At 43.4% G+C, this 26305-nt stretch overlaps 1 protein-coding gene across 2 annotated transcripts in view; it reads right to left on the reverse strand.

Annotated features, from left to right (window-relative positions):
- Positions 1-26305, reverse strand: part of SDK1 (sidekick cell adhesion molecule 1) — an 888974-nt gene that overhangs the window by 479010 nt on the left and 383659 nt on the right. For both annotated transcript variants that reach the window (XM_047713403.1, XM_047713402.1), the window contains exons 3-4: positions 22667-22773; positions 20458-20605 (exon numbers count right to left, since the gene is read on the reverse strand). In XM_047713403.1, the coding sequence (XP_047569359.1) occupies positions 20458-20605; positions 22667-22773 (255 nt within the window). The remainder of the gene's footprint in view (positions 1-20457; positions 20606-22666; positions 22774-26305) is intronic.

The following is a 26305-nucleotide window of genomic DNA, read 5'->3' on the forward strand; positions in this document are numbered from 1 at the left end:
ATGAGTAACGCAACTTACTACCGTTATGATGTCCTTCTGTGATCCGGTGCTGGTCCAAGCCCTCTAATTTCACAGGCGCTACGCAAGTGATCCTTTCCCTCTGATGAGATAAACATTATTAGGAATACCAGCATCACAGAAGAGGAAACTAGGGTAACAGAGAGGTTGAGTAACTTGCCCAAAGTCACACAACTATGAAATGGCAGAATCAGGGTTTAAACTCAGGCAGTCTGGTTTCAGAGTTCACTCTTAGCCATGACTTTGTATTGCTTCTTTGCAAGCTGTATGTATTATCCTCTTTAAAGATACTAAGAACAGTAAGATCATAGAAAATGCTAAGACCAGGGCATTTTCCAGTAAATATTTAGAAACAGTATTTTTCTATCTTAATCATTAGATGCTTTTCAAAAATTCCATGATTGCCACAATTCCTTACTTCATTAGATCCAAGAAATGACTAAATTTTATCCAGGGCATTTACAATGTATTTAAATTCGGTCAGAGTCTGTTAGCCAAAGCCAGACATCCTTAGTCACAACTAAGGACCGGAGATAAGCCAGTGGCGGGCTGCCAGCCCCTTCCCTCTCTCCAACATGAATTAACACAAGTACTGCTGGACATTCATTCCATAGACAAAATTCTTCATTTTATCTAAATGTAGTTCAAGAATATAAACCCACAGATAGCAGCTTCCAGCCATATTATGATTTCTTTGTCCATATCAAGTTTGAGAATAAGAAAAGGTTAATAAAATTATTGACAGTAAATGAGTTTTTCAAAGAACTTGGCACAACACAGGTTTCTGACAGAATACTAAGCTCAACAAAGCAGGTAAGTAAATGGCAATCTGGATCTTCAGAGTCGGTACTCATGGTTGAGCAGTGATTTCACGGGACGACAGGTACATATGAAAATAACTGAGCACAGGTAGACTTCACGTCGGTAATTTCTAAATGCCTGAAACAACTCAACATGGGTTATTCAGAGAACCACTCCTCGCATAAACCACAGACGCTGATTATAGAAGTACAGTATGCACATTGCGCATATGACTGAAGGACAAAATTGATCTCTTGGATAGAGCAATTTACCTTGTCCAATACTGAATGGGCACATCTAGACTGAAGAAGGAAAGGTTCACACTCTCAAAGATGAATGAGTGCTAAGGATTCCTCCCCATGTAGAACCTTCCAAGGTAAAACAGTGCAATTCCGTCAGTGGTGATAAAGACGAAGCACAAAAACACAAAGAAAAATTGTCCAAGGTGAAGCATGAACTAGTGCTGTTATGGCTGTTCGATCCCAAACTTTCTAATCTGTCCACAACACAATTTTTCCAGAGGGCCTCCTGATCTGTGGCTGTGGCGAAGAGTGAAACTGGACCTCTTCCCAGCCAGGCGGCACAGCTGAGCCCATTATGTGCAGGTTTCACCAAAAAGGTGGCAAGAGCTACAGAGCACAGGGCTTTCCCTTGGCCCTTCGTCACGACCTCTCCCTCCTGTGCTTTGCTGATCTCTTCTTCCTCTTCATTTCTACTTGACTTCAAGACCACGTGTGGGCTGGACTCAAGTGAAACATTCTCCTGGTGACTCCACAGCATGCAGCGCTCCTGGCGCCCCTCCCTTTCCTGCTGTCTCTTTCTTCTCATGGGCATCTTATTTCTTGATCCTTCGCTAAATGTTGGAGTTCCTCAGCTTGCTTCTCTTCTTTTCTGACAAAAATCTCTCTCCCTAGAAAGACTCATCCACCCCTCTGGTTGAATCTCACAAGTACGCTACCCACATATGGATGGCTCCCGATTTCATATCCCCAGCCCAGATCACCCACCGGAGCTCCAGACTTGTGTACACCCACATGCTTTGTTGATCTCTCCACCAAGATTTCTCACAAGCCTCTCAAACTAAACATACCCCAAGCCCATCTTTACCCCGTTACCATTATTTCAGTAGACATGTACTGAAGGAGTCGAATCAGAAACAAGAAGTCTAGCTCCCCTATACACCTGCTCCACCTGTAAGTCCTATCGATTCTATTTAGTCATCCTTAATTTGTTTTTATTTATTCATATCATAACTATTGATTCTGCTTTAACGGATTAATTTGTTCCTTTTTCCCCATTTCCTCTTTCCCATCTTCTTTCAGGCTATGTAAGCTTCTCTTGTCAGGATGTCTGCAAGAGCTTCCTAAGTATTCTGGTTCTACTCTTGCCCCTTACTATCCATTCTTCACAAAGCAGCTAGATTTTCTGAAAGCAAATCAGATCAAGGCATCCTCCATGTCTTTCGACCACACTTGGAATAAAACCCCAACACTCTGGGGCGCCTGGGTGGCTCAGTCAGTTAAGCATCTGCCTTCAGCTCAGGTCACGATCCCGGAGTTCTGCGATCTAGCCCAGAATTAGGCTCCTTGCTCAGCAGGGAGTCTGCTTCTCCATCTGCCCCCACCCCTCTCATGCTCTCACTCTCTCTCTCAAATAAAATAAAAATTTTTTAAAAAATAATTTAAAATATAAAACCCCAACCCTCTGCCATGCATGCATAACCAGGCCTCGCTGACCTCATCTAGGACTACTTTCCCCTCCCACAGCACGATGACCAGGCCAGCTTCCCTCCAGGTCTCACACCTCCACGGGGCACTTTCTGACTTCAGTTTCTCGGCAATGCCATACCCAGAATATCCAGTCCCATTTCTTCACATTGCTGGCTTCTTTCCTTTAATTCTGTTCTAAATATTATATCCTGTGATAGGCTTCCCTCATCACCCAATTCTCTTTATGTGTTTGTTCATTTGCCTATTTTTTGGTCTGCTTCCTCTTACTACTGTAAATCCTGTGAGAACAGGGAGCTCTGTGGTATCATATGCATGCCTGCCAGAGTGCCCGACACAAAGGAGACACCAGACAAATGTTTGTTAAAGAAATGAAGGACATCTTTTCTTTACCCAGGTAGAATTTAGCTCACAAAAGGTACCCAAAAAAGACCCATTGAAATATTTAATGATGATCAATAAGGGGGGAAAAAAAAGAATAAAAAAAATCACTGAATAAAGACCACGAAGTGTCAGAAGGTCACATAGTGTATGATTCCTTTTATATAAAATGCCCAGAACAGACAAATACACAAAGATAGAAAGCAGACTGATCACGGCCAAGGCCAGGGGGTTGGGGGTGGGACTACTAGGGGGTTTGGGGGTCTCTTCTGGGATGGTGGAAATGCTCTGTTAGAGAGTGGAAATGATTGTCTAACTCAGAATATACTAAAGATCACTGAATTATACACTTTAAAATGGTGTATTCTTTAAAAAGAATTTATGATAGGTGAATTACAGCTCAGTAAAGCTATTATTTAAGAAAACAAAGAGGCTAGGCTGGATGAACTATGAAGAAGTAGCTACAATCCCCTCACTAGCTTGTGAGCCCTGCAGAGTCAGGCTTGTGTTATTGATCTCTTTATCCCCAGAGCCTCACACCTGCTGACTGGTGGGCAGACCGAGTGAATGAGTGACAGCTTTGACATTCGGGACTGTCCTCTGGATGCAAATGCTCGAGCAATTCGATCTAACTAGGCTTTGGTCAGATCTGATTACAGCGAGGAATGAGCCCGCGTGAGAAAAGGAGTCCAGGTCACACAGACAGGACATTCTGCAACTCACAATAGGCTCTTCTATCCGTTACCATATTTGATTACCACAAACAAAAATGAAAGTGCCGCGAGGCCAGTTCTATTATCACCTGCATCTTATTAAGCCAGAAAAGGCGCCTTCGGAAGCCTCAGGCCTGCCGCTGGGCACCACACCACATGCAGCATCGTGGAGCCAGAGTTGGGGTGCCAAATGCCCAGCAAGGACGCTTTTCCCCTTCCTAAATCCCGTGTGGGCAAGCTGAGTGTCATAAACGTTCCCCAAAATGACCAGAAAGGCATCATTAAGGCACTGAACTCCATCCCTGGCTCTATCACTTACATTGTATTTGACCTTAAATCACAGAGCCACTTTCTTCCCCCACGCAGTCATCCACAAAACTGGTGTGGTAAGACTTCCTCTGCTTCCTTTCCTCGGGTGCTGTGAAGATTCAGAGCAGCCTTGTGGAGGAAACGCACGAGTCTCCACAGCGTCCACACGGGCTGCACAGCACCCACACCCAGAGGCCAGCCCGCTTGGCCCACGGCACAGCAGAGCCCCAGCCGACACACTAGCAGTGTGTGTCACATCAGACAGCCAAGACACTGCTTTCACCCCGCGTCACAGGTGATGGAGCTGAGTTGCTCAGTTATTAAGTTAGTTCTGCCCAGAATCAGAAAATGATTAAAGAATCCAGCCGGTTCTCACAGTTAGCCCTTCTTACTTAAATGTCATGTGCTTTCTAAAGCCTACCCTGTCCCCCGCCCAATCTCCATCTGTGTGGGATCTTCAACTCACAGTTTGTGCTCCTTGATCCCCTTCGAAAATATGATCTCAAGGACTCTGCAGGCTGTACTGTACACCCCCACCCTGCTCCCTGGTCCATCCCTGGAAATGCTTCTCTTCCCACCTGTGGACACAGGCTGCCAACTCTAACAGCACCTCCTGCCGTCGAGCTGGCCCACCACTCATCTGTTTGTCTTTCTTGACCCACTCCATTCCCCCAGTGCCTCAGCCTCTGCACATCACAGCCTCCTCATGGTCCTAGCCCTGAAGTGCACACACACCATGAGTCACACATAAGGTGACTTTCCCTGAGCTCTGACCACATCCCTTCCTTCCTGATGCTCATTCCCTTCCTCTGTTGTGTGAGATAACTTCACTTTGGTAGCCAAGATTTCTGCCCAAGGACTCTGGGGCAAGCCCAGATGAGACCTGTCTTGCCATGACACAGAGCCCCCAAGGTGCCCGTATAAACTGAAATGCACTCTGAGCATTGGCTCTCCTCGGATATACAAGATGACACGCATCCTGGAGCATCACTAGAAGCTGCCCTCAGGGGCCAGGCCCTATGTGTGGATTACAAAGGAAACAGTGTTACAAAGTCTTCTTGACTTATTAACTACAGCAGTATCCCCTTGGCCAGAGTCCAAAGCATATTTCCTTTCTAGAGAATTTGGTGCTTCAGGAGTAACTTTCATGGATGATGCCAGTGCAATTGGGTACTTGTTAAATGAAGAGACAAGTGAATGAATCAGTGACCTGTATTTGGGAGAGATAACCAGTGGCCCTGATAATCCAAAAGAGAAGCTAATAAAAGTCACTTACATTTGACTGTGTAATGAACTACACATTAGATGCATAGGAAGCAATGCTTCCCTAATTACACAGCCAATACCGAGACCTGCTTGAATCTCCCAAGGACATTATAACTGGGGGAAGCTGAGGGGGTAGGACTTGTGTTCTGTACCACAAGGTGCCACTTGACTGAGGACTGGAGATTCATTATGGAAATGACCTAAAGATCCACAGTTCCAGAGGACTTGATACATGGTGGATTTTCAATACTAGTGCACATTCGTGTGTATGGAGAGTATACTGACCAGAGGCAGAAATGATAGAGACCAAGAGCGGTACATTACATTTACAGGTTAGAAAGCATTTTCACATCTATAATTTTACCCAACAAATGCATGTTCCCTGTAGTAATTCCAAGAGCTGGGTAGGGTAGCTACTACTCTCTCCGTTTGAGATATCCCACTATATTACCTTGGCTGGGAATAGTTAAAGGACTTGGTCAAGGTCATGTAGCTCCTAACTGATGGAGCTGAGACCAGGACCATAGTTTTCTGAGTCTTAATTTAATGTACACTGTCCCGCACTATCTCCCCAGAATGGGTCAACTACTAATATTTATTCATTCAGGAAATACTTATCCATTCATCTAATAAACACTCACTATTTGGGATGGTCAAGTGTTTTGCCAAGTTGCCGAGCCTTCAAAAACAAAGAAACAATCCAATTAAAATCGGGCAAAGGAGCCGAGTATGCACTTTTCCAAAGAAGATATTCAAACAGCCAACAGTTACATGAAAAGGTGCTCAACGTCACTGATCATCAGGAAAATGCAAATCAAAACCACGGCAAGATCTCATCTCATGCCTGTTAGGGTGGGTATTATCAGGAGGTAACAGGTGTTGGCAAGGATGTGGAGAAAGGGAACACTGGCGCACCGCTGGTGGAAATGTAAACTGGTGTAGCCTCTGTGGAAGGCAGTTTGGAGGTTTTCCAAAAATGAAAAGCAGAACTAGTGCACAATCCAGCGATTCCACTGCGGGGTATAGATCTGAAGGAAATGAAATCACTGTCTCAAAGAGATGTGTGTAGCCCGTGTTCACTGCAGCAACGTTCACCACAGACAAGGCATGGAAACAAACTAAGTGTCCATCGACCCATGAATGGATGTAGCAGATGTGGTGTATTCTTACACACACACACACACACACACACACACACACAAGCATATGTGATGGAGTATCATTCAACCTTAATGAAGGAAGAAATCCTGTCCCTTGTGGTAACATGGATGAACCCAGGGGACATCATGCTGCTTGAAGTAAGTGAAACACAAAAAGACAAATACAGTATGAGCTCACTTACATATGGGATCTAAAAAAAAAAAAAAAAAAAAAAAAAAAAAAAATACCTGAATTCGTAGAAAGGAAACAATTTGGTGATTACCAGAGGTGGGGTAGGGGGACAAAGGGCTGAAGGGGTCCAAAAGGTATAAATTTCCAGTTGTAAGATAAGTAGGTTCTGGGCATATAACATACATGGTGATTGTAGTTGAAAATACAATATTGTAGGGGCACCTGGGTGGTGCAGTTGGTTCAGAGTTTTACTCTTGATTTCGGCTCAGGTCAAGATCTCAGGGTCGTGAGGTAAAGCCCCACATCAGGCTCCATTATAAGCACGGAGTCTGCTTGAGATTTTCCCTTTCCTTTCCCCCCATCCCCGCTTGTGCTTGCTGCACTCGCTTTCTCTCTCTTTCTCTCTCTGGGGAAAAAAAAAAAAGAATACCATATCATATATTTGAAAGTTGCCAACAGAGTAAATCTTAGAAGATCTCAATAGAAGAAAAATGTTGTAACTCTGTGTGGTGATGGATGTTAACTAGCTTTACTGTGGTGACCATTTTGCAATACATATATTAAATCATTACACTGTTCACCTAAAACTAACAGAATGCTATATGTTAATATCTCAATAAAACTGGGGGGAAACACAAAGAAAAACTTTTCCTTGCTTCTAGGGTTTATAACTAGTAGCAAACAATCGACTGTATGCAAGGGGGACAGAGAGATATATGACAGCCACAAAGAAATCTATCATTTATTAGAAGCATTTAAAGAACGCCTCCCGCTCAGATCATTGCCATTGCAAAATGTAATGTGGATACCGATTTAGCAGCTAAAAAGAGAGCAAGGTATGATTCACATAACACATTCTAGGCTTGACAACTTCAGAATTTATTGTTCATTAAAACTGTATTTTAATTATCCTAGTTTTAATTAAGGTATTATGTAGAGTTGGTGAAATGCAATTATGTGCAACTGACTTGAGATGTATAATAGGCTAATATTTGTAAAGAAATGCATTATTGTCACTAGATCTGCTCATGTAAAATGAAGTGGTATTTTATTTTCAAATGAAAAATTGGTACACAGAATATTAAAGTCTTGTCATTAAATACTACACTGCCAACTCAAATGGAACCAAGTAATTCTAAGTTCCCCACCCCTGCCCTTCGGCTACTCACTGTGCTCAGGAGTGGCTCCCTGGATGTGAGGTAGCCTGATCCCAAAGCAGGAGGATGCTGGAAGCTGCCCACACACGCTCAACAAACCCTAGTACACAGAAGATGCTTTAACGACCTTCACCAAGTCCGTCCGAGTCACTGATAGTGTAGGTCCCATTGTCAGCGTCGGCGACCACCAGCCACAGCCCAGAACCTGATCGAAGGTTTAAGGGTGACCTTCCATGTAAGAGTGTCAAAATGCCTAACAATCTGAAAGGAAACATGAACTTCTCGGGCAATCTTGGGTCTCCTCCAACCGTGCACAGTGAGGTCTGCCCTGAAGCACTGAAAGGCAGAAATGTAGTCAGCATTCTGGAGGCCATTTGCTGAAGCAAGGCCATGCTTCCCATCTCCTCTCTTCCCTATATCCATGGACACTGATCTGCATGCCCTCATATCAGCTCAGACAATGAGACTCCTCCTGGATGTGGTCAGAACAACAACAGGAACTTTCTAGGTGTCAGAAACCAGCACTTGGAAAAGCCCATAGGACACGTACGGGAGCGAAGGCAGACTGGGGCACAGTGGTACCCACGGCCCCAGCACATTCTCTACCCGTGGGTCCCTTCATGCCAGGTAGCACTAGGTCCCCAGACATCGACACACATAGCCATGCACAGAGCCACATGTACACAGGACATCATTAAGGAAGCATGAGGATACCATGGGGTGGGAGGAAATACAGCATGTATCCTCTTTCCCCTCCTCAAACATTAGTTAATAAATTACTTGTCATTCATTACTTTTTGTTAAATCTCAGGACAACTCAGGACAGAGACCATCTGCCCGCTCCTAAGTACAGGAGAGGCACTGGGAGGTGGTGCGATCCGTCACAGGGTAGACTCCGCCTTCTCTTCTTCTCTCCGTCTTCATCCATCTGGCTGCTATAAATTCCACAGACGGGGCGGCCGGTACCCAAGAAACATTTCTCTCACAGTTCTAGAGGCTGGAGATCCAAGCTCAAGGCACTGACAGACTGGGTGTCTGGACTGAGCCTATTTCTTGTCTGTGGCCACCTTTTGGCTGAGTCTTATGTGGCAGAAGTGGGGAGGGAGCTTTCGAAGGTCTCCTCCACAAGAGCAGTAATCCCACTCACGAGGGGTCCACCCTCATGACCTAAGCACCTTCTGAAGGCCGCACCTCCTAACACCATCACATGGGGGTTAAGATTTCAACAAATGAACTGGGGGAACAGAGGGAGACACAAATTTTCTGTCTATAGCAGAGGGATTCCAAAGTGCCATACGGTGGAGGACCCACCCAGAAGAGCAGTTCCAAAAGGGCTTCCCAGAGCCTCATCTACCAAAGCAAGGGCCATCAATGGCACCCCCAAAACCGTCACCTCTCCTTCCAACCCCAGCTCCTCTGAAGCCGCTGTGGCAGAATCAGAGCTCCCTTTACTCTCCGGAACCCCCTGCCGGGCTTCAACTCACTCCCACCACCTGCTGCAGAAGGAATCTCTTGGCTCTGCATGTCCCTAGTGATGTGGGAAACAGAGGCAGAAAAGAAATGAAGACAAAATTAAATGTCCTTATAACCTGCAGCCCATTGACGAATAATTGAGCCAGGCAGAGCACAATTCTTCTAGCAAACCCCAACTGTCTTAATGTTGATACTTTGCTAGAGGGGAAAACAGCCTTAGCTTGATAACAGTAATGCTTCCAATATCCCCAGAGTCTTCTTTAAGGGTGCTGCTTCTCCCCCTGCCTCTGCCCCTTTCCATGGCATGTGCGCTCCCTTCTTGCTATCTCTGATAAATCAATAAAATCTGTAAAAAAGAAGACTTTTTAGCATATCAAAGTCCTTTGGACACCTCCCTTTTTCCCTACCTCCCCCAATCCCCAAGTATATAATCGGCCATTCCTCACAACCCCAGGGAAGCAGCTCTTTCTCCTGTCCTGACCTTTAATAAAATCACCTTTTTGCACCAAAGACGTCTCAAGAATTCTTTCTTGGCATTTGGATCCAGACCCCAACAAAACACTATAATCAAAACTACATCACCAGGACTCCTGCTGCTGTCATCCCACGTGACTGAGCACCCCTGCTGGGACCTTGGTGACTAACCCTCTCACCTCAGCTGATACTTTCTCCCGTGCCGTCCCAGCCCCACATGCAGGGTCACCCTCTCAGCCTTGCCAATCCCTATGAGAGTTCATTCTGAAGTCCTATCCCAGATCTCCGACATCACACCCTGGGTCTCCTGGGGAACAGAGTCACCTCAGCAGCATCTCTGTGGGTCCACTCCAGGTGCGTGAGATGGTTGTAAACAGGGAGAAGGAAGAGAGGAGAGAGCACAAAGGAGGGCGGGAGCCCACTGGCCTCAGCTTTGCAGCTGTGCTTAACTCGCAGGATGACATCAGAGAGGAGGCCTGAAGCCACCTGTCTCTGGACAGTCCAGCTGGGGTGGCAACTTCTCTGCTGGTCTGCTCCCTCTCCCCAACATAGACCCATTCTAGGCTTCCATAAGGGTCAAGTTTCACCCTACAAAAATTTAACTTGGGCCAGAATTCTGCATTGCAATACTCACTCTCTCCACTCCGATAGGAAGAGACACCTGCTGTCCAGGACTGGAAGGAGTGGCCAAGGTGAGGATGAGTGGATCTGTGGGGCCCAGCGCAGCACTTCCCCTCACTACCCCACTCAGTCGTTCCTCTTCCTTCTCGGGCTCCCGCGGTCTTCTGACTCCACGCCGCCATGTATGACCACCCCACACTTCCTCCCTCAGATGACTCCGAGTCCACTGAGAGCCATCGCCCCCTTGCAAACACCCTAGATGTCCTTGTTTTTCACTCCCATGCGACAGTCAAACTTCACCTTCTCTGAACCCAATTAGTTGCCTTCCCTACAACTGCAACAGAACCTGTAAAGCTTCTTGAAGAGCTCCAGTAGCACAAGCCGCAACCATGCATGTGCACTCAGGTGGTCCCACGAGCCTAGCATGTTTCTTCATTTGCTCTGAGTGCTGGCATGATTCAGCACCTTCCCTCTCATCGTGTGCCACACTCCACTCTGAACTCATACCTCCTCTCAATACTCACAGAGGAAAGAAAACCCTACAAGTTCTCAATTTCCCCTAAGAACATCTGCCACACAACACGCATCCATACCCACATTAGGCTTCTGTTGTGACAGTGGAAGCTGTCCTTGACTCTCTCTAAGGCTCCCTGCTGAAGGCCCCCTGTGTACAGGTGTAAGCCCATGGACCCCACCATGCCAGGCCCTCCCTCTCATGCTGCTTGTGTGTGCGCCCAGGCCACCTGGCCTCTCGCCCTCCCTGGATTTTGCTCCTCTAGCTGCGCTCATGCTCCCTAGACCCTTCACATTGTCCTTTTCTCCTGGAGAACTGCTTCTGCCAGCATACGAATATTATCTGGTATTTCCCACCTCAACAGAAAAACCACCCCCTTGATCTCAGGTAGCCCATGTGGACACTAGCCCTTTCTCTGCAGCCATTCCCAGTAAAAATATGCCCAAAGAACTATCTCCACCTGCTCCCTCCACCTTCCTTATCTTTTATTTAAACATAGTAAAACCACAATTACTAAACATTTACTAACAGGAAAAAAAAAATCAAATGAAGACCAACATTTCTAACATTCTACTTCCTTTCTCCTCAAGCCCACTGTTGGTGGGTCTCTCAGGAGAGCTCTCAGAAAAATACGTTCCCAGTCTTGTCTGAAAATATCCTCACGCCTCCCTCAGTTTGGACACTAGATTAGCAGGATATGGGTTTCCACAATTACAGTTACATCCCTTGGAATTTTGAAGCTGTTAGTCCGTTATCTTCTCTACTATCGCTGCCCACAGAGATCTAATGGCTGTGCCTTTGAGGCAATGGGAATTACATGTATGGTTGCTGTTAAGATTTCTTCTTTGTCTTTGAAATTCAACAGTGACATTATAATACGTCTAGATTTGGATATATTTTCATTTGTCCTACTTGGATCTTAATCTGCCTTTTGACTCTGAGGATCCATCATTTTAGGAAATGCTAGGACAATTACCTCTGAACTTTATCTCCTCCCATTCTTCTCAAACTTTCCCTCCCCCTTCTTAGAGCTCGAGTGATTATTCTATCCTCTTTATCTCTTAGCCTGTCTTCCATATTTTCCATCTTTTTTATCTCTGTGCTTTATTCTAAGTTTTCTTCCTCACACCCACCTGGACAATATTTCCTACTTTAGCTGCATAGTGTCTGCTCTCTCACTGATTCAATTGACTTTTTAGATAAATAATTGTGTTTTTCACTTCAAGAGGTTTAGTTTTTCCTATTTGGTTCCTTCTAAAATTAACACATTAAATGATATTCAACATCATCAGCCATTAGGAAAATGCACATTAAAAACACCCTGAGTTATAATCACACACCTATCAGGATGGCTAAAACAAAAAACAGTGTGAGCACGAAGTGCGAGAGAAGGGACTGAGAAACGGGATCGCCCAGACACTGCTGGGGGCAGTATAGCATAGTATGTCTGCTCTTGAAAACAGCTGGGCGTTTCCTTATAGAAACTAAACATGCAGCTACCATTTGGCCCAGCACCTGCATTGCCCGGTGTTTATCCCAGAAAAAAACAAAACAAAAACAAAAACAAAAACAAAAACTTCTGTTTCCACAAAAACCTGTACACAACTGTTTATAGCAGTTTTATTTGAAATGGTGGAAAACCGGATACAACCCAAATGTCCTTCACCACCAGCTACACAGGCTGTGGTATGTCTGCACCATGGAACACTACACAGTGAGAAGGAGCCAACCACCAACGCAGGCAATGACCTGAATGAATCAGAGGATTACGATGAGTGAAGAAAGCCAACCCTACAACAGACTGCATGATTCTACTTACATAACATGGTCTAAGTGATGAAATTATAGAAATGGAGAGGGTGGGTGGGAGGGTTGGAGGAAAGGGGCATGGCCATAAATAAGACTGGAGGGACCCTCTGGTGATGGGAATGTGTCCTGTTTTGACCCTATCAATGTCAATACCCTAAATGTGATCTGGAGCAACAGTGTGGCAAGGATCTCACCACCTGGGGAAAGTGGTTAAAGGGTGTACGGGCTCTGCCTGTATTATTTCTTACAACTCTATTTGAATACACAATCAACTCAAAATACAAAGTTTAATTAAAGAAGAGGGAAAAGGACAAATACTGTATGGTTCCACTCGCATGAGGAACCCTGGAGACGTCAAAATCAGGGATAGAAAACAGAAGCGTGGATGCTGGGGTGGGGAGGGCCAAGTGGGGAGTTGTTACTTAGTGGGGGCAGAGCCTCAGTGTGGGAACAAGAAAAGGTTCTGGATGGTGGGGACAGCTACACAGCAACGGGAATGCACTTAATGCCACTGAACTGTATACCGAACCAGGGTTAGGATGGTAAAGTTTATGTGACATGTATTTTACCACAATCTCAAAACATTTTCCAAAAAAACCCACAAACTCCACAAAGACTTCTTATGGTATATGGAATAAATCCGGGTTCCTTCAGAGTCTGTTGCCTCCAGGTCCCATGTCCCCCGTACTCCCTTCTGCCTCTTTTCCACACCCCAACCACACAACAGCCCCTCCAACTGAGCAAACCCAAGCAGCTGTTTCCTGGGTTTGCAAGTATTTGCCCTCTCTGCCAAGAACACTTGTCCTCCAGCTCCATGCAGGGCAGGCTCCTCGCCCTACAGACAGAAGCTGAGACAGCAGTCAGCACAGCAGGGCAAGTGGGTGCTAGGACACTGGCCAGCTGCTGCCCTCTCCCTACCTTAGCAGCCATCAGTCAAGCAGGGACAGTAACAGGACGACTCATTGGGCTGGTGGGAGGAGCTCACGAATCATTCCATGGAAAACACTTCAAACAATGCCGGCACCCAGAAATATTAATAATTACTCTTACTAAACACCGTCCTGAGAGTATCACAGAAATTATCTTGAATGAAATAAGCCAGACACAAAAGATTTCATATTCTATGATCCCATTTATAAGAAATTCTGGAATACACAAACTACCCTATGGTAATAAAAATTAGATTAGTGGGCAGGGCTGGAGAGAGCATATGAGTGCTAAGTGCACCAGGGAACTTGACTGGGAAGGGGCTGACATTTGTCACATATTTGCTAGAATTCATCAATTTCTGTGCTGAAAATCTGTTCAATGTTGTACGTAAATTATACCTCAGTAATGTGGTTGTTTAAATGTCGCCTGTCCAGAAAGGCTGTCCTGGGCCACCCACTGTAGAGCAGTGACCAGATCCCTTCCTCTCCCACTCAGCTCTCCAATCCCAGTCCCTGTTCATTCCCTCATGGTGCCTGTCCTCCCCTGAGAGTATCCTGTTTATTAACCTGTTCCCACGTGAGGCCATAGCTCACTGATGGCGGGACCTTCAATGCCTCATTCACCTTTCTGCCCCTGGCAGCTAGAACAGTGCCTGGCAAAAAATTAGCACTCAGTAAATATCTACTGAATGCATGAGGAGAGGGAGAGGCAGAACGGGCCTGCCCTTCCACGAGCGTGGCTGAGTGAACACCAGAAAGGACTTCAGTGGTCATTTAGCACACCTTCCCCACTTTGACATGAGAAAATGGAAGCAAAGCAGAGAAAGTAATTTGCCCAAGGTCGGACTTAATGATGGAAGCAGGTCTGGAGCCCACATCTCCTAGTCTTTTTCACTTACAGCAAATAGGGCTCAATTCACATGTATAGACATACTCTATAAACATTCACAAAATGCCTATAAAATATAATATAAAATTTTTAAAAGCATATTATTTTGAAAGCCCAGTTAACTATAAAAATATTATTACAACCAGATCTACTTCATTCAAGCATTAAGTTGTGACTTCCACTACAAGCGCTAATTTAAACAAATCTTTCTTGAAGCGATTGAAATGAAATGGTAATAAGTTAATGGACATTCGAGTATTTAAGCATGGACAATTACGAGTCAGGCTGTTTCCACGTCGCCTGGGATGCTGTTCACTGCCCATACTTCACAATTCACATCTTCCCTGGCAAGTCATCCTGCTAAAAGCTGACTGGAGGTTGAAATACTTAATCTATAAACTTCGCAGTCCCCGGCAAACACAGGCAAGTACGCCGTGCTTCCGCATTCCCGTCAGGTAGGCTGCCGCACGCAGTCTGAACACAAGAACCTGCAATTAAGCCAGAGAATGGCACAGTACAGAACAAGTTTTTGCGTCCTAATCTGATAACTGCCGACACAAATTACCTCCTGGAGGTGGAAGAAATATTGCAAGACATCAACATTCACATTTCACATTCTGAGAAATAAAAGGAAACAAAGAACATATATCAAAACCAAAATAACAGAACAATTTTATTATCAAATTAGACGATATTTATAAGACAAGGCTATCTTCACCTTTGACATGCAAAGATAGCAAACTATTTGGATTCAGTAAATCAGAAAAACAAATACGCATTTTTTTTTCATCTTCTTAGATAAATAAAACCTATAATTACCTATTTAAAATTCTGAGTATAACTTAGTCTCATTTCTTTTGAAGTATAGTTTGCCTTTTCTAAGATAGATTTCTCCTTCATCAATAGCATTTTTCCTCAAGGTTATGTTCCCCCCACTTTTGGTGAGGAAGTTTACAAATATTACTGACTTTACTTCACATCTCTTCACACACTCAGCCATTTCAGAAGTGTGTATCTGCTGCACAAGACGGAGTTCTCAGAACAAGAATGTTTTCAATGGCCAATACCCAGGGGACACTGAAACTCCTGGAGAAAACGACCTAACATGCCACTTGGGGTCGTGACTCTGACCTGCTCATGTCTGAAGGTGAGAAGAGTGAGCACTGTGGGCAGCGGGCACGGCGGGCCCCCGGCACTGAACACACCTGCGCTCGTCTTAAGACTTCACTTTTCATCCTCTGTCCCACCTTCCCAGCTTACGAGTCTCCTGCTTCTGCGGCCTTCTTCCCCATCTGCCCTGTTACGTGACATAGTTACAAGTTCCAGGAGATTGGACCTCACATTCCTGGGAAGCCATTAAAGTGCTGACTGGCTCCCTGCGCCTTGGCCTTGAGCACAGTCCCAGTATGCAGCCCCCCACCTGGTCCCCCCCTCTCCCCATCCTTCTCCTGCCTTGGTTCTGAAATTCTTCAAGTACTCCAGTTCAAGGTTGTTTAGTTCGGTCAGACTCATCCTCTATGACCTGTGACCAAGAGCATCTCAGCTGACACAATGAACTCTTTGGGCTTCGCTTACTGACTTAGGTGTTTCATATGGAGCATTAAAGAGGTCTAAAAATCACGAACATACTAACAACGCCCAAGTTTAGCTAGACCTCTTTGCTGACCTTGAGTCTGATATAAACAACTCTCTCACAAATGGATCCTTGTGACCATCTACTATGCATCTCAAACATGTACAAAACCAATTTTAGACACCCACCCCCAAACAGAGACAGAACTTGCTTTGCCCGCAAATCATCTCTCCCATTCAGGAAATGGTAAGTCCATCCTATCAGCTGTGAAGGCCAAAATTCTTAGAGTTGTCCATGGCTCCTCTCCTTCTCTCATACCCCACAGCTAATCCAGCAGGAAATCCTATGCAGTCTACGTTCAGAATATATCAGTATCAGCCACTTCTCACCAGCCCTCCCCAAACCTGAGTCACCTGAGCTACTGCAGCAAACCCCTACTAGGCCTCCTCATTTCGGATTCTGCTGCCCTATAGTCCATTCCTCACAGAATTCCTAACAGAAGGATCACAAGGGAGATCACACTGCTGCTCTGCTCGGATCCTCAGAACAAATGCCAAAGTCCTCACTCTGGCTAAGTCACCGGCATCTAGGAATCGGGCCCAACCAGCTCTAGGAATCGGGCCCAACCAGCTCAGAAACCTCCTCTCCAGCCCTCTCCCTCACTCCGGCCTGGCTGTTCCTCCAACACATGTGCCGTTCCCTTACCTCGGGTGCTCTTCTCACTGGTTTACCCCAGGCCTCCTCCCCAGACTTGTTCCAGTCTCTGCTCAAAGAGGTGGTTAGGGGAGACAACTTCTCTGATTTTACATCTACAGCAACCCAGCTGACCCTTGCGTTCCACACTCCGCCCCCGCTTCATTTTCTCCTCACTATTATCACCAGCTGGCATGTCATCTGTTTCCTTCTACTTGGAGACAGGGCTCCTGAGGACAAGGACTTTCTTTTGTTTCCTGCTGCATATTCGGTGCCTGGTACAGCACCTGGGATGTGGTATGCCCTCGATAAGTACTCGGCAAAAGAATGGGGGGAAAAGGCCAAAGTGCAGTCAGAACTTCGTGAGTTTTTCCTTTACCCTCAATCTGACGTGAATGTGCAGCAGCTCACACCCACCATGGGGACATTCACTTCAGCTAAGTTTCTGGGATGGTGATGGATTTTTGCTGCTCCTTTTGCTGCACAATCTAAACCTCTTCCTTCCACAAGTGTGTAGCTCAAGAACAAAGAGGTTGTCAGGGATAGGGTGCTGGGTTTTGCACACAGCAGCTGCTCTCTCTGGCCTGCTGCCCCCCACCCTGTGCTACACACACATCGTTTCCACCTTACCTCCCACGAGGCCTCTGAATTTCATAAAGCCCACACCTTAACTGGATAACCATGTTTGCCTTCTCTTTTGCTAAAAACTTCTGAAGTTAAGGACTTACAGACCCGATACATCGAATACATAATACACTTGCAGGCAGGCTCAGGGCTAGGTGGACAATGTGTCTGTGTGCGGCTGTGGCTCACGGCAACCTGTAGTATTTCAAATTGAAGACTGGTGTTCTAAAAAGGGAGAAATAGGAAAATAAGTATAGGGAAAGAGATATCAAAAGCACCAAGAAGGTTTGGCAAAATAAAGTGAAAAGAAGAATTAGTGTGATGCAGAAGACAGCATGAGACTCAGAGCCAGACAGGCCTGGGGTAGAACCCTAGCTCTGCCTTTGGTCAGCAGTGTGTCCTTGGGTGGGCTGGTTAAGCTCTCTAATCCTCGTTCTGATCTCTAGAAGCACAACTAATTATACTTCTTCGGAAGACAGCTGTGAGGATCAGGGAGGATGTGTTTAAAGTAGGTACTCAATAACAGCTGCTGTTAAAATTATTAATAGGCAATTCAACTGACTTTTCAAGTTAGGAAATATTAGAATTATTATTTCCCTTAAAAATGAAAAAAAAATCATTTAATTGTAAGCCAAAAGCTCACATTCTGAAGGTCACAGTGGTGAGGCACCTGGGTGGTTTAGTCATTAAGTGTCCGACTCTTGGTTTCGGCTCAGGTCATGATCTCAGGGTCCTGAGATCAAGCCCCGCATAGGGCTTGGGGCTCAGGGAGGAGCCTGTTTGTCCCTCTTACTCTGCTCCTCCCCCTCATGCTCTCTCTCTCTCATGTAAATAAATAAAATCTTAAAAAAAAAAAAAAGTAAAGAGGTGGGGCTGGCAAGACGAGGTTCCTCCTCCTCGTGGCAATGGATCATCTCCACAGCCGTGTTAGGGAACTGATAGGTATAGAAGCTTGACCTGTTTCCCTAGAGTGAAACACTTTCAGCCAAATGTTTCAGTTTTTAAAGGACACCTCTGGTGGTGCACAACAGATCTAACGCCATCTGACTCCTGTCTGCCAACCATCTGGGCAGGGACCATGCAGAAATGCCCTCCCTCCCAACTGCTATCCAAAGCCAAACTTTCTTAGAAGTGTAACACAATGTATCTTTGAATGATGTATAAACTTAGGAAGAAAACCACACGGGCACTGATTTATGACATCTTGCACAGCAGGGACTTAATAAATATGGGGGTGATGATGAGGTGGAAAGTATGAAACAAAAGGCCCTGAAAATGTGGAAATATCCATAACCAGCCTCATCTCATCTCATCTCATCTCATCTCATCCCATCTCCTAAGGAGAAAAAAAAAAAAAAAAAAAAAGATCACCGGTGCATTATTCTACTGAGATTGGAGATTTATCAATAGCTTCGCAGATCATTTGTTTTGATGGGACACTAAGTTAAAGCCTACTTAGCATCTTTACATTAGCGGCTAGCCAGGAGTTGAATGGTTTTAACAAGAATCTGCAAGTAGAAAAATAAAAGTTTATAAAATTAAGAGCTGTTATTTCATTCTATCTCCTTCCATACTTCTTGAATAAATGCTGCCTTGTGAATCTGGCTAGACGGCCAGTCAACAAGTGACAGGCCGTACAGCTGCTTGCTGCTGAGTTCAACGAATCCTTCCACCACGGACTGTGTTCCCACTGACATTACTTAGAAGCACCAACTTTGGAGAGGAAGCTTATTGCAATCTACCCACCCTCCCTAGCACCAACCCTTCCCTAGCATTCATCCCAAATTGGCCCAGCCCATACTGCGCTCAATGGTAGAAACTTCCAGAATATTTTGCAAGAGTCTACCTCAGCCGCCTTTTGTTCAGCCTAACAGCCCTCTAAAAGAATGAAAAATTGATCCCTGTTCTTTGTTTCACCTACCTTGAGAGGCATTTATTATCATTGGAATCAATAAAAACGTGGACATCCAAGCAACTCTTAATAAAATAAAAAGGAAAGCAGTTATCTCACTTTCTACTGTAATTAGTACTTTTACTAAATTTTTAAATATGGCCTTAATACACTTCAATATTTTTCCTGTTCCGATAATAAGACTAGAAACATGTATTCAATAAGGCTAAGAATGGTCTGGCGTCAGGCAGGTTCAGAGGCCCCGGCAGAAGAGCCATGGAGCCTGGTTTAGAGAAGGGACCCCCGATGGATGGGCAGGTAGGGGAGAAAGCAAGTTGACATCTCACAGTGACTTTCAGAGTTACATTTAAAACCTTTCCAGCAAACTATTTTATATACATATCTGTTTTAGAAAAACAGAACAAAACAAAAGCATTTTCTTCTCATGAATTTTTGTATGAGTGCAACCATCTGACAGCGTAAGTACTTGACTTTTAGCTCAAGCTTATAAGCATTTCATGATTCTTTCAGAAATGTTCATCCCTGGAATGTTTATATTTGGTACATTATCTTTAAATTATATTGCAGAATGCCCAGTTATGACATATATACCAAATGTTCTTTTTAATCACTTAAAGCTCTAAATGAAGAAAATCTGTTTAGCATTAGATAAATACCTTGAATGTGGGATAGGCAGGAACACCTTGAAATAATGCTTAACTAATCACAAAGCAACTCTTCTTCAATAGATGGGCGAACCACTAATTAGACGAAGGGAAATAAAACTGTCACGGTAGGATAAAAGGATAAAGAGAAATAAGCGGTAATTACTGTTTTATTGTCAGAGAAAGTAGTATCAAACATGGCTCAGTAAAAAGAGGGGGGAAAACCCCACAGCTCTGTAAGTAAATACCAGCACTCATTAAATTAGTACTTGGAGCTAAACACAACTCAGGGATGACAATGACACCTCAAAAAGTGCATTCAAGAAAGGGAAAAACAGACTGTAACGACTAAGTAAGGACGCTTTATTCTGGGCACACAGCCTCCTGAAGAGTAACATGACACGACGATTGCTTTAAACTGCTTAAACATTTCCAAGCCAAGTTTTCCAAAAAGCTGCTTAGAAGGACTGGGGGAAGACTACCAGACGAGGTCATTATTCTTTTCAAGGCTTAACTGATATAGTGAAATTCATTAAATAATAGGTCAATGGTGCCAACAAGTGGAATGAGTTGTGTTTTAAAGTTTGGAGCGACTTACATTCTGTTGCTGGGAATGATCTTGTGCCCTTCTCTGAACCAGGTCACTTGCGGTCTTGGGCAGCTGGTGATGGGTGGTAAGTTGAGAACTACTGTATGTCCTTGAGACACCGTTTTCCTCTGGTCTGTATCCATGAAATTTCCCATATCTGCAGAGAAAAATCAGACCCTTTAAGTTCCAGAAAACTCTTTTTTTTTGGGAGGGGGAAGGGTCAAAGATGGAAATAACTATACATTACAGCAAAGTCACCGACGTTGCTATAATTAAGCAATAAGACAAGAGAGATTGAGCAGTAATGCTGATGAGTGCAGATCTGGGGGTGAAGAGAAGCATGAGGCAGAGCCATGTGCCTCCAAAGTGCCCACAAAATGCATTAATCAGCAGAACTTCATGGTCTTTGTGTCGCGGCAACACTACAATGAAACGTTTGCAACTGATTTTAATATTGGAATAAACTATGGGAAAGCATCCCACCACCACAGAGATGGGAATGAAGCGCCGGCAGCTCGCCCCACAGCTCCCCCCAGTTCCCCGTCTCTCAGGCTGGTTCCGCCCAGTCAGCCACCACTGCCCGGTTCAGTTTCCTTTAACCTGGGGCAAGCAGGCTTTGTTCCAGTCCCTGTGCTACCAGTAAACAGCATCTTTTTAAAAATGGGTGTCACAGAAAAAACCCCAGTCATTAGAATGTAGGTATAAGAGGCCAATTTTTAAATTAGTAACATTTGAAACTTCTGAAAAATGTCTACATTATGCTTAGATACAGATATATGCGTATATACACATGTGGCATATGTGTATTCCTTTCAATGTATATAAATTTGGAATAATCCATAGAAAATCTCTATTATCTATGCATGTTTTTATTCAAAGGAAATTATTTCCTATGTAATAAGCAGCATTTAATATTCTAGGAAAGAGATGAAACAAACTAATGAAACAGATTAGGAAAATAGTCACAGTTATTTTCAAAGTGAAACTTGTTATCAAAAAGAAGGAGAAAAGAGAAAGAAGAGAACATCAAAGAGCCAGAGATAAATGACAGAAACAAGGGTACAAATAATTGACCAAAAAAAACCAGCCCCAAATAATATCGCATATAGCATTTAATACATGATAATAAATTCCAAGCTGTTAACTTATTCAAATATGTTTGGGGTACTGATCTAAGCTTTGTATGTATTAATTATGTTTTCAATTATTCAATTGAATAGAAGTTCTCAGTTATTCTGCAGAAAAATTTAGCTGAGTAACTTCACAACAATTCAGAAAAGTTGAGCCATCCTAATTAAAAACATAACTAAATGTATACAGGACCAGCACCTCACTCAGTCACTAATAATTACAGAATAGTAAGAGTAGTGAGCAATTATTTTATTTGATATAGTAATGCTGAAAACTATAGGCCTTACCTGTGGTCAAAAAAACAAATAAGAAAACATTCTAGTTATTGGTTGACAGCTCAGTTTAGGAACTCCTTAGAGTTCTCTGAAATCTGTCATAACATAGTAACATGTAACTTAAAACTTCATAAATACTGCTTTCTTTTCAATGACAAGACATTTTGGTAGTAAATTCAAAACATAATAAAGCAGAAAGGCCATTTTAGACAGACCTGACCCTTCACAGATTTTGGACTGCAAAAGTATTAAGTGCTTTGCGTTGGCCAGCCTGTCTCCAATTCCTTCCAAATACAACATCAAACACAAACTCCCTGCACTCTGGTATCTCCCACAGTTACTTTTACTCCAAATGGGTCTGCCCCACAGAGACCTCATCAAGTCACTAACAGTAATGCCATCTAGGACATTACTATCCACCTACTTTTTATTGTGTAGCTGAAGGATTTTTAAACAAATCACTGGAAAGAACTAATTTTGAACTGACAAAATTTTACCTAACTGGGTTTAATTTGTTATTTGAAAAACATTTGAATCTGAGTATCAGAAATGCTAAGAGCAGCTAATCATAAAGCAGAAGGCATCTTGTTAATACTTTGTTTTCTGTCCTCCACAGGGCCTGACAGAGCCCCTGACTGCTGGATGGCCAGGGCGGGTATCTCCCAAAACCTTTAGCAATTATTCTGTTCCAAAGAGAATCCAAGACAGAATCTCTATTCCTACAATGGTTAAAAGTGATTTTGATCAGCATTCCCCACAGACATTTTGTTTCTGTTATTTATCATTCGGAGACTTTTCCAATGCACACATACATGCGACTTGAACTTCTGATCTTCTCTGCAAGAGAGCTCCCATCCTGTTTCGCACCACACAGCGGTAAAACCCAGCATCAAGCCTCTGTAAAGACGGGATAATATACCTGCCAAATACCAAAAAGAAGTGTTAATGCTTCTATATCTAGAGCAGCTCTGGCATCTCATTTCGCAAGTGCTCAACAAATATTTTATTTTTGGTAAATTATTGTCTGTGCAATCCTTCTCTGGTCGACACACTCACCAACAGCCATTTGTGAGATTACGTCATCGATGTCTGTCTCCCCAGCAAGGCTGTCAGTAACTAATACCCCAAGCTAGGTTCTAGATCTGCCTTGTCCATCACTTGCCCCTGGCGCCTAGCACACTGCCATGCACGTAGTAGACAACACTCACAAGTCGTTGAAGAAATGACAAATGTAAAACAGCTATAGGTCATTATGCATAAACTAGACCTTTCAGTAAAAGGTGTTTATAATTCTCTCAGAATCTCTAGAAGTCATATCTAGGCCTGGCAATAAACTTTACATAATGTGTCATGTTACCCTACCTAAAAATTCAAATAGCACTTTCAGGATGAGATACAGGGGTCATCGAGGCAAAGAGAGCAGTGACATGGTGACACAATTCCCCTGTGTGCTCACAGTTATAGACCCCCTCTCCTGCCAAAACAATTCACACACTTCCCTCACTTCCTTCTCTGCATGTGGACTGATACTTACTTTAAAAATGTTGTGGGTAACTGAAAGGTGACTTCATTGGTATTTTTCAATGCTATATGACTGTAAGTAATCACGTCCTTCAAATCAATGCCTTTCTAAAAACTTCAGTAACATTTTATAGAAGGAAAAAAAGTAGTTAGAAGATACAGATTCCATAAAAGCCCCGCTTTCAGTTTACTGTTAGTTTTATAACTTAGGATATTTTTAAATCCATAAGCAAGTACAATTTATAGCCAAGGACCACTTCAAGTGAGTGTTATAGCTCCAGAGCCCAAACCTTTCACAAAACCTAAGAGAGTTCATTAATTGGTTTCTAGGCCATGTTCAAAAACAAATCAAGAATAAGGCTGAGTCCTGGACACTTTTTACAAAAAGGAAGTTGCCTACCACAAGAAAGAAAAAGAGAGCTAACAACCAATCAAATGGTAGCCTATTTCCCAAAAAAGAGAAAACTCAGCAATGCTATCCTTTATTACAAAGATGTTCTGTTAATAGTTATCTTCACTTTAAGAATACTTCTCACAAAGGATAATCAGAGAAACTTTTAAAAATGAGGTAAAAAGCACCATGAACAGTACGCTCTCTTGTAGCTTGAAATTGCTTACATTCAACTGATTGCTCATCTTTTTACTCAAGTATGTCCAATTAGTCAACCTGAAAAAGGAACTTAAAGGCATAATTTTTAAGTGAATAAAACATTTGGACAATCTAGGTCATTCAGCACTAAGCAAATATTAATCAAAGTATGTTTTCCCTCTGATAATGATCTTGATATTCCCATGACAAGATTAATAAAATCTTTTATGAAAAAAATTACTGAGTTTTAATCTTCAAAATTTTATTTCATTCTGGGCAATGGCTCATTTCAAAAAATTAATTAGTGTGGATAATAAGAATAGTATCAAACTGAACACAGAGAGTCAATGCCATTTATTTAAATTACAAATCAAGGCTAGAAAGATGAGCAGCTTTAACTGTCAGATACCATGATTATAAATAAGGAGGAGTTTTGAGATTAAGTTACAATGAAGTCCACAAAAGTTTTTGGAAATGAAATAACACAAGTTATAGGAGTACATACTTGAAAAACGACAGGAACAGTTTCATCATTGCAACATTTCCATATTTAAATAATTGTTATCCATTCCATTTTCTCTTTCTTTTTTGCAGTATCCTAAATAGATTTTAAATTCTTATGAATTTCTATAGTAATCTTATGTACTAATGCACAAAATAGCAGTGTTTTCAAACCACAGGGAGGAGCAGATACAAAAATGAATATTAGGCATATGCTGTTTTGTACCATCTCTTTAGTCTAATGTCTCGCCAGGGAAAAAATATACTAAAAAGTTGCAAAGTACTCCACCTATTACAGGACTTCCTACACAAATTATGTTCACCTAACAGATGGGAATATTCACTGCAAGCCTATTGTTTATAAACACACATTTTTAAGCAGAGAAAGTTTCCTGGCTCTTTATAAGAAAGTATGATAAAATCTTAGCACCATATGCCACTAAAGTATAGAAAATGCCTGCTCCTTTTTCAAATAAACACAGCAGGGAATGTTTGTACTCACTGTAGAAAGGCAGAATTCTACTAGACCAAGAGAACATTTACCAGGGCTAGCTCATTATCAGGAACAGCAAATTAAAGAAAACCAAACACAAAATCACAGCAAAACCAAGGGTTTAAATGTCCATTCCTGCTAAGTAGGAGAATACCTCAGTTCTGAAATGCCTCTCAAGATGGGCCATGAGAACCACCCCAGGGGTTCTCTAGCAGCGGCTCGAGCTCTATTCCAGGCCACAAACAACTACTTGACTAGCCCTGCCTGGAGTGAACATTTGACATTTTTTGTCTGCCTCAGATCTACGCCATTTTCCTGTGTTTGGAGAATTTCCACTCGGAGTCTCGGTGGAGGAAGATCCCTGGACACAGGTAGGAGATGATGCGTGACCACTGGCCACACGTACTCTGGATTTTGGGGTCTCAGGCTGGTGATGCACAGGAACAGGGCTAAAGGACTCGTCTAACAGCAGCGGTGCCAGTGCGCAGCAGAGCCCGGGCCCCAGGGGAGCAGTGCAGCGTCCACTGCCAGTCAGGATAGCGGCTCCAACAACAGCACCCCGGCTCCAGCTGAACTAGCAGCAGGACTCTCACAGGACTGGCTCTCGGGCTGATTTGGCTCTAGCAGGCTCACCTCACTCTGCTCCTGCCCCATCTCCAGCTTGCCTGGTGACTGATTCTAAGAGTAACCCAATGTCCATGCAACAGCTTCCTGTTCCATTTCACTACGAAAGTTTGTTTCTGTGGCTGGTCCTAGAATTCCCCAAATGTCTACACTATAGGACAAAGCCAAAATAATTTCAGCTGGAAAAGCTTCTGAAGCTATCAGGCACTCACCATGGTCACAGAAAAACCCAAATAATGCCTCTTTAAGTCATCTCTCTTTTAAAAGTCGTGGTTTCCTGGTAAAGCACTAAGAATCATTAGGCAATCAACAGTCCCTCAAAAACTGGGATAAATGAACCTGTTTGGAGTTTTCTTGAACACGAAACACTAAAATTTGAGAAAATGTCTGACAAAATACTGCCTGGGTGCAGACAGGTTACTGTGGAGCAGATCTTCTAGCAACAGTGAGATACTATGACTAAGGACACAGGTCGACAGACCTATGCTGGTTCTGAATAATGAAGGCACATCTGCATTTCTCCCTCTCAGATCAGGCAACATAATTCAATCCAAGAGAGAATTTTCATGCCCATTAAAATTAGATGTAAAGCTTTTTTTTTTTTCTTTGAATGGGGGTCTTACATCCATTTCATGCCACTCCAGGTGAGACTATCCCCTACAACTTCAACTTTTTATGCTGGTATAAAAACATCTATTTTGCATGAGAATAAACAACCAAGTC

Source organism: Lutra lutra, chromosome 18, assembly GCF_902655055.1.
Source record: "Lutra lutra chromosome 18, mLutLut1.2, whole genome shotgun sequence".
In the NCBI taxonomy this organism is placed as follows: Eukaryota; Metazoa; Chordata; class Mammalia; order Carnivora; family Mustelidae; genus Lutra; species Lutra lutra.